Source organism: Salvia hispanica, chromosome 2, assembly GCF_023119035.1.
Source record: "Salvia hispanica cultivar TCC Black 2014 chromosome 2, UniMelb_Shisp_WGS_1.0, whole genome shotgun sequence".
NCBI classification, from domain to species: Eukaryota; Viridiplantae; Streptophyta; class Magnoliopsida; order Lamiales; family Lamiaceae; genus Salvia; species Salvia hispanica.
The window spans coordinates 15,289,396-15,298,375 of NC_062966.1; the positions used below are offsets into that span (position 1 = coordinate 15,289,396).

The 8,980-nt window shown below is 37.7% G+C and overlaps 2 protein-coding genes across 3 annotated transcripts in view; one reads left to right on the forward strand and one right to left on the reverse strand.

Annotated features, from left to right (window-relative positions):
- Positions 1-962: 962 nt before the first annotated feature.
- Positions 963-4,017, forward strand: LOC125203881 (uncharacterized membrane protein YuiD-like). Its single transcript, XM_048102387.1, has 5 exons — positions 963-1,321; positions 2,258-2,414; positions 3,061-3,111; positions 3,307-3,399; positions 3,767-4,017. The coding sequence occupies exons 1-5, from the start codon at positions 1,146-1,148 to the stop codon at positions 3,821-3,823; spliced, it is 534 nt and encodes a 177-aa protein (XP_047958344.1). The 5' UTR covers positions 963-1,145; the 3' UTR covers positions 3,824-4,017.
- Positions 4,018-5,039: 1,022 nt separating this feature from the next.
- LOC125207176 (lipoxygenase 6, chloroplastic-like) overlaps positions 5,040-8,980 on the reverse strand; it is a 4,330-nt gene continuing 389 nt past the window's right edge. Inside the window, exons 2-10 of one of the 2 annotated variants that reach the window (XM_048106406.1) lie at positions 8,281-8,424; positions 7,948-8,210; positions 7,612-7,849; positions 7,210-7,530; positions 7,042-7,127; positions 6,845-6,952; positions 6,453-6,751; positions 6,110-6,376; positions 5,040-6,008 (exon numbers count right to left, since the gene is read on the reverse strand). In XM_048106406.1, coding sequence (XP_047962363.1) covers positions 5,249-6,008; positions 6,110-6,376; positions 6,453-6,751; positions 6,845-6,952; positions 7,042-7,127; positions 7,210-7,530; positions 7,612-7,849; positions 7,948-8,210; positions 8,281-8,424 — 2,486 coding nt within the window. In that variant the 3' untranslated portion in view covers positions 5,040-5,248. Of the gene's footprint in view, positions 6,009-6,109; positions 6,377-6,452; positions 6,752-6,844; positions 6,953-7,041; positions 7,128-7,209; positions 7,531-7,611; positions 7,850-7,947; positions 8,211-8,280; positions 8,695-8,980 lie in introns of those variants that run through there. The other variant, XM_048106404.1, reaches the window with a different exon arrangement.

Consider the following 8,980-nt stretch of genomic DNA (forward strand, 5'->3'; position numbering starts at 1 on the left):
AAAGAAAAAATTATTAAAATATTATTAATGAAAAATAAATTCTCATCTTATTAAAAAGAAAAAAAATACCAAAAATAGAAAAGAAGTACTCCCTCCGTCCCATTAAATATGCAATATTTGGGAATCGGCACAAGCTTTTATGTAGTGTGTGTGAGTTAATGAAGAGAGAATAAAGTAAGAAAGATGAAAAAGTAGAGATAGAGATGTTACCATTTTAGAAAACGTTTTATTTTTAATGAGATAAATTAAAAAGGAAAATGTTTCATTTGTAATAGAATAGAGAGAGTATTTTAATATAACAGACCAAAATAAAAATAGTAAAAAGTACTACTAGTCTAGTACTATATATTTTTATGGACATAAGAAATATTATTTAATTAATCTATATCTATTTATTTATAATACAAAAGCGATAAAAACCAAGTACTTATGATACAATCATTCAAGCATACAACAAAATATAATGGACAAAGCGATGGAAACAATAAAAGAAATCAAATGTATGATTAATTCGAAAGGCAATCAAAATTTTGATATACTAGTAACTAGCATATGCCAGATTCCACATTTGAACATAATTATATAATTACGTGGCATATTCATAAGTTCTTCGTCTTATTAAATATGCAATATTTAATTTTTGACACGAGATTATATAGTGTTATTTTGTGAATTAATGAAGAAAGAGTAAAATAAGAAAGAAAAAAAAAGATTATTTTATTTTTATTTTAAAAAATTTTCAATTTAAATATGCAATATTTAATTTTTGACACGAGATTTTATATAATGTTATTTTATAAATTAATGAAGAGAGAGTAAAATAGAAAAAAAAAAAAAATTATTTTATTTTTATTTAAAAAATATTTCATTTTTATTGAAATAGTTTAAAAAGAAAAATGTTTCATTCTATCCAAAGGAGTAGTATTTCTCAACAAAGAAAAGGAAAGGAAAAGAAAAATAAATTAATTGTCAACCGTCTGTCAGTTAACTTGTATACGCAGCTGCTGCTTTGCTTCCCAAGATCGACTTTGAATGCTTGCAATTCCCATCCAAATTAAGGGCCCCTCCTTGAAATTGAGAAGATAAGATTGATATAGAAATCAATAGTTACAACTAATCGGAGGAGCAGGAAAAGCGCGAGAGAAATGGTGAGGGCTGATTTTGGGGGAATGGGATCAACAGTGGGCTTGAATGAAGAATCAACGGCGGCGGCGGCGGCGGCGGCGGCGACTGGAATATGGGCGCTTTTTACAAATCTTGCGTTGATGTCTTCCTTTCTTGGCTTCGCTATTGCTCAGGCCATTAAATTCTTTACTGTCTGGTATGCTTCTTCTTCTTTGTTAGGGCATTGATCTTGCTTTTTTTCTAATTTCTACAACATCTGAAATATTAGAATCCTAATTGCATCGCTCTTACTATCGCTGACTGCTCTTAACGGGTTGGGGTTTGTGTTTGTGTGTGTGAAAGAGAGAGAGAGAAACTATATGATTATTTTGTGTATTTAATTTTTAAGATGTGCAAGTAGATGATGAGTCTTTTTACCTCACAAGACACTGATTTTTTATTTTTTTCACAGTTAGACTGAATATTTGCATTTTAGAACAAAATGGTCTCTTTTGAAACTTTTGAAAATAAAATTACTGTTATGGAGATTCGTTTGTTCTCTTGATTGTGATTTTTAGGCCTCTATAAGGTTATGATCACTACTTGGTAGATGAGTTTATTCATATATGTTTACGCTGGTGAGGAGTTAGCTATTTCTTTCAATCTCTGTTGAATAGATGCAGAATTCATCCAAACAAATCAAAATTTAGAACAATAAAATTTAGAGAAGAGTAGTAGGTATATTTCATTACTCAACATAGCCCACATATATAGACAAGAGACTAAGCTAGACTATGTCACACAACTGATGTGGGATACACATATTCTATAACACTTTGCATCTGTAAACACCACCATTGACAATCATGGAATGCTTGATATGGTGAAGTCTTTTGCATTTTAACCTTAAAAGAAAATGTTTAGGCCCTTCAATCAGAGTTTGTTCATAAAAGAGAAAATGCAGGTTCTTTCTCTAGATATTTTTCTTTGGTATTTTTCAATTGTTTTTCTTGTCTGAAGTGCTCTACTATTTTTGTAAATATTATCTAAGTCAAAAGCATATGAGGGCATCCCCACTCTGTTCCTTCCATTGCGCTCTGCCATTAACCAAAACTGTGATCTTGGAAGTCTTAAGAGCGTTGTATTTATCCAGGTACAAGGAAAACCGGTGGGATCCAAAGCAACTTATTGGATCTGGTGGCATGCCATCATCACATTCAGCTACTGTAACTGCTCTTGCAGTTGGGGTTGGTTTACAAGAGGGTTTTGGAGGACCGCATTTTGCAACTGCATTAGTTTTGGCATCCGTGGTGTGTTCTCTTGTTCTGTTATAGCCTAGCTTGAACATTATGTTATTAATTGTATTAGTCTTGGACACCACATCTTGTGCATAAATGTACTTATTTTTGCTTTGTACATGATGTGCACTCATATAACCTTACAAAATGATTGTTCTGTTTTTTCAAAAAATTTAAAAATTACAAGGATATACATGTATTAATCAAATTCTGTAGAACTAAAAGTATGGGGATTGATTGGTATGGGGAGTTTGGGGAAGTGGGAGATGAGTTTGAAGGAATGAGTGCTGTCAGGAACACTTTCCCTTTCCCATACCTGTTCCTTTTCCTATCCACCTTCATGCCCATACTATTCTCATTTATGACTTGAATTGCCAACCAGATACTTCTATGCAAAATGAAATCTTAGAAATTAATTTATAAATTTACTTAATAAAACTAAATATTTTTTTATACCAACTCATAATAGCTGAAGATTGAAACCTAAAGGTGAGATTTAAATGTTGTTTATTTGATTTTATCAACTTGGCACTCGAGCCCTATAGTTTTACTCATGCTCGATCTTTAACATATACTTTTACTTGCACAATCAAATTTTATGTTTTGTTATAAGCTTCCATATATTGTACTTGCGGTCTTACTCTATCAACTTTGACAGGTGATGTATGATGCAACTGGTGTAAGATTACATGCTGGACGTCAAGCAGAGGTTTGTAGTTTATGATTTAGTCTGTTTTGTTGTGCACATCTAGGGTGCTTTGCACAAATGCACTGGATACTTCATCCATTCCCCCTCCCCATCTACCCTCACACATACACAAATGTGATAAATAAATTAGTAACAAAGGGCAAAAACTAGAGTTCGTATGCATCCAGAGATTCCTAATGAAATTATATGTAACAGGTACTAAATCAGATCTTATGTGAACTTCCAGCCGAGCATCCTCTTGCTGAGAGCATACCGCTACGCGAACTTCTTGGCCACACGCCTACTCAGGTTTAAGTGATGCTTTGAATTATTCAACTAACATTCTCTGAATCTGAATTACTCTTTTTAAAATTTTATATAGGATCCTTAAGTAATTCCCCTCATCAGTTTAGATTATCTGAATGGATACACTTTTTCTGACCAAATTATGCTCCATCCCAATTCTACTTACCATGTATGCATTCTGCTTGCAAAACATAGAACAGTGGTCAATTTATAGCTCAAAGCCAAGTAAAATAAAAATTGTCTGAAACCTTAGAACATGACCAATTACTCAATTGTATATTCCACACGAGCAGTTTACAGTTATAGATAAAAAATAGTGTCTCTTCTAATCATGTGAATATTAATTATGATGTTCATTGTTTAACTTCAGGTTGCTGCTGGTGCGGTTCTGGGATCGATTACCGCAATGCTTATAAGTTTAATCTGACGCAAGCTGGAGAAAGACTTTGTTTAGAGTTACTAAAGTGGTATCTGTCTTCTATTTCTATTTTTGAGAGAAAGAGTAGCTCAAAGGTACATATCTGATGAAAAGAAATATCAAAATTTGTTTTGACCACAGGACAATTCCTCTGTAACAGTTTTCTCCTTCATTGTTTCTGTAAACGTAAAATTTGCCTCCAACATGTCGTGCATTTTTCTGAAATGGTGCATCATGAATCTAATCTAGGTATAGTTGAGAAAACTTTCTTGAGCTCCAAAAGAGGATCATTCTTGATCTCAGCTTTGTGCATAGGTTCTCTATCTATCATCTCAGTAGAATAGTATTAAGCACGTCCCAAGGTGAAAGCGCCCTTACGTTGCTTTGTGTTGCCACATTATGCATAATTTTAACTGGAATTTGAAATTCCTGAGCCACCTTGAATGCAGGCTGAGCTAGTTGATAGGATTGTTTGATATAACAAGAAGGAAGTCAACATCATATGCAGATACAAGGCACAGGGTCCCTGACAAAATAATAAGGCTGATGAGTTTTGCCTAAAATCACATTTTTAGAGAACGTGACAATGCCATATGCGGCATCATAAGCAACAAGAACAATATTGTAGTTGTAGATATAAAAAACAGCATGCCTGGTCTTTCATTCATCAAGATCAGTAACATGTATAGTGATAGGTTTTTGCAAATCATGTTCCAATTCATAAAAAATCTGGATAACCAATTCAAGAAACAACAATTTCTTCATATTCGAGAGCTGCAGAACCAAGAGACACCTTGATGCGAATACAGATGCTCAACATCGAGTGCAACACACACCATATCCGATGACCATGGTGGAGATTTAAGCCCCCTTGGTGGGCTTACAGTGTCCACATCTGCCATACAAGCCTTCTTCATATTGAACCCTTTGTCATAATCGATTTTGATAATATCCATATATATAATGTAGTTTGTTTGCTCGAGAATATTATTTTGATATTAACAGAAATTGAATTGGTCCAATATTTCGAAATTGAATTGTCACGGTGGAGATCACCTACTACATTTGGTGCAACATCTCCTACGACTCGTGCCTTTTTTCCTTAACCGTTTGCTCCCAATCTTCTCAAACTGCCGTTACTCAATTTCTAATTTTCAGAGATAGAAAAAGAGTCAGAAAGAGTATTTGGTAACAAAATGAGTTTATGATCTATGCACAAAGAGTATTCATAAAGATGCAATGCATTAAGTTTATTATCTAGACGCACAAAGAGTATTTGATACAAAATGATGAGTGAAGGAGTAGCAAACATTGTTGAAACTGAATAGATAGCCTTGTTTGATCTCCTATTCTAATAGATGCAGATATAGACACTCTCTAGCATTTATTACAGATTTACAGGCTATCCCTAGAGCACAACTCCGGACCACAAAGTCAGATGGAAATGCTGTTAGGAATACCACGACCAGTAACGCCAGGAGGTGAAGTGGGAAGAAGCAATTCATATGGAGGAACACCAGCACCAGTTCTGTTTGTCAGTTCTACATTCTTATTCCGTAGATTGATAATTCGTTCTATCTCTTCTAACTGAACAGAGAAATTTTCAAAAAACTTGTGAACTTGAGGATCATTAGAGGAAAGCCTCTGAATCTGGTCCAACTGATGCAGGTACTCTTCATCTGGAGAATGTGTTGATAGGCTGTCTTGGACAGCCATAACCTTTGTTGCCTGGAGTTGTGTGGGCAATGAAGTCAAGAAAGTGTACTCAGGGTTGTGAAGGAACTTTTCGTACTCAGAGTCTCCCGGTTGAGGGATTAGTTTCCTCATGAGAGTTGGACGGTTAGGTACGTATCCCCCGAACGGATATTGTCCGAAGTTGATAGCTGCATGCTGACCAGAAGCAGTCCAAATCATGGTTGTAAGTATTCTTGATAAGTCATCTTGTGTATTGAGGTTAGGCCACCACGACTCATTTCTCTTGCCATAATGCCCCACGTTTTTTATCTCGTTCCACCAGGCCTGAAGCTCCACATCCGATGAGATGGAATTTGGCTCGGAATAATAGTGCTCAACGTAGGATTCTACCAATTCCTGTATGGCAGCCCATATGAGAAGACCATCTGCAGCATAAGGATAATCTTCGATCACAAGTTTGACACCACCAGGCATGGTGGGATCCTCAACAGCCATTCCCCTGCATAAGTTCCACGGTGAAATGTGTTCATCAATATAACAAACAAAGCAACAATCAGGAAAGGGGCCTGACTGACTTCATGGCTTTGAGAGAAATTCTACCGGTGAACTAAATCTGCGGGTAATGCTTCCCTGTCAAACTGCCACAGGCTCTCATAGGCGGCTGAGCTTATCTCCAGGGCGTACTTTCCAGGGCTGAAGCAAGCCTCTATGACTCCACCGGCGTTTATCAAACTTTGCCTTGCAAGGGCATTGATTTCCATGGTGTAGCGCATATGTGGGTGCAGTAGTTTGTAGACTGGGTGCATTGTGCTTAGCTGCCTGTGAGTGGCGATTATATAAGGTTCCGTGCAGGCATGAGTCCTCAACCTGAAAAAAATAACCCGTTGTTAGTATTTGGTAGTATTTATGTTAGGATGACTCACAAAATGAAGTATAGAGGCACCAGTGGTTCACGAGTTGGTGAACGCCTGCATCATTGGAGCAAACATGAGCTTTAGCCAGCTTCCACATCCAGCTAGAGGTGGCGCCGTGCCCATGAGTATAAATTTTCTTGTTCCTGGGAGACGAAGAAGTCGGAGGGAGTGATAGCTCAATGACAATTGGCCTAAGAATGCCTTGATCAAAATAGAAGACAGTTCTGGAAGCATAAGCTTTTCTGTCTGGCAACTCATTCATCTTCTCAATGAATGGCAACAGCAAATCATGATAGTCAATTATAAACAGCTTCTTGTTTTTCATTGCCTGTGAATAGAAAACAGCAGGAGACAAAGTCAATTTACTTGTTATGATAATTTTTTTGTGTCACATGTCACAGTAAATAACAAAATGATTTACCTCTTCAACGCTGATTCCGTTAAGCTCTCTGGCTATTAATTCCCTAGTGATTGCAGATTCCGGAGGGCCATATATTTCAGGATCTAGTTTACTTAAAATGGGAAGTTCCTGAAATCAAATTCCAGTCTCCATTTATGGCTGATGATAAACAAAGGTATTGCATCCTATCTCAACAGAAAAAAAGGCTAAAATGATACCTTTAGTAGCTCGATATTAACAGGATTCACCCCGGCCAAAGTCTGACGAGCAAACTCGTTATCCCTTAGCCATGAAAATCTGTCACCTGAGAGAAAAAAGACAGATCAAGATTCACATTTTTCCCTAACAAAATAAGAAAGCATGTCCTTGTTGAGAGTGGTGCTTACGCCTAATAATGGCTGGTATTTCGTATTTCAGCAAATTATCACCAACATTCATCACTTGATCCATCAGATTGGCAAGGAGGTGATTATTTTTGGCTTCTTTTGGCAGCAGAATATCATCATTATACAGATTATCTATGTCCGAGAAGTTTGTGAATGGGACGTCCGAACTAGCCAATTTAGAAACAATCAATGGTATAAGGTTGTGCAGCACAGCCTTCAACCTTCCAGCAGAAAATGTGTTCTGCTTGACCTCCTCAAACGTCTCATCACGAGGAACATACACCGGATCAGGCTTCTCGATTCTACTCTCTGTATCGGGATCTAATTTAAAGATTTCAGAAAGTCAGTGATATCAAAAACAGTAGGAGCAACAAAACAGACAGCATTGCAGGCAACACATACCTGTTAAAGAGGGACGTCTACCAGTCCGGCAACGCCTAGGGTACGGCCTCTCTTCACCGCCCACAACCGGCCTGGCTAGCTCCTCATCCTTATCAGGATTACCCAAATCATTGTACACATCATAATCATATATCCTCTCGTGCATCTTCCTCTCTCCTTTCCCATCGCCACGAACACGATGCAGCACCTCTTGCCTGAGATTCTTGAGCCCGGGTGGTGTCTCAGACGGCAGGTAAGCCTGCCACCACAGAGAGTATAAGTAAGTGCTATACTAAAGTGATAAGAGTGGGGTTAAATTTTCTATGAACAATGACAAGTAAAGCTATATATGGCTACCTGATTCTTGAATATTATCCTACTCTCAGGATTGTCTTTCTTGGAATGAATCCATGTATCAGCAGTGAAGAATATTGGCTCTTTGAAGCCATGAACCACAATCTCCATCAAGAACACCTCTTTCTCATGGAAATTGGTCACAACAACAGCTCCCGGCTGGCCGAAATCATTTGGCACCACCATGTCAGCTCCATACTCCACCACATATGGATTGTCAGATATGCTAGGCAACCACCCTCTCACAAAAGTCTCGTCACTCTTGCCTGAGAAGAATATGGCGTGAGGAAATTCAACAAGAAAAAGGTAAGCTAAGTAAGTGATGAAGAAATATACCAAGATGAGGTTCTTGGGTGATGAGCTGAAGTGAGATCCCTTTCCCAATCCCATTGAGGAAAGAATCCCACTGATCCTCAATCTTGTCAAACAACTTCTCCTTCATCTTTTTCCTTATCCTGATCACTGCTCTCACACTCACACCTCCACTTCTTGAAGAAGACACTAAAGCTCCATTGCTTTCCACAGCTTTATCTGCTGTTTCCACTCCTGCTTTGCTATCTCCACTGCTGATGACAGCCCTTATCACATTCCACCTGCCGGGCCGGAGGGTGGAGGGATTTACAGTCAGCCTGCGCTGTTTCGAGGTGGCAGGGAAGGGCTCCCTCCGCCGGAGAGTGGTGGGGCTGGCCTGAGCTGTGAGCATATTTGTGCAGTGGGGAAATGTGTTGAGACTTGAGCATGGAATGGGAGTATTTACATTGCAAACAGGCCATTTTTTTAAAGAATGTGAACTGTTGTTTTCACGAGCCATTTACTCCCTCCGTCCCAGATAATTCGGGTCATTTTGACCGGACACGAGTTTTAAGAAATGTAATGAAAAGTGGGTTGAAAAAGTTTGGAATGTGGGTCCAACCTTTATATATTAATTTTATAATTATATGTGAGCAAAAATGAATTAGTGGAATATGAGGTCCACTACCAAAAATGGTAAAAGTGAAGTGGGACAAATTATGTGGGACGGACCGAAATGAAAAAC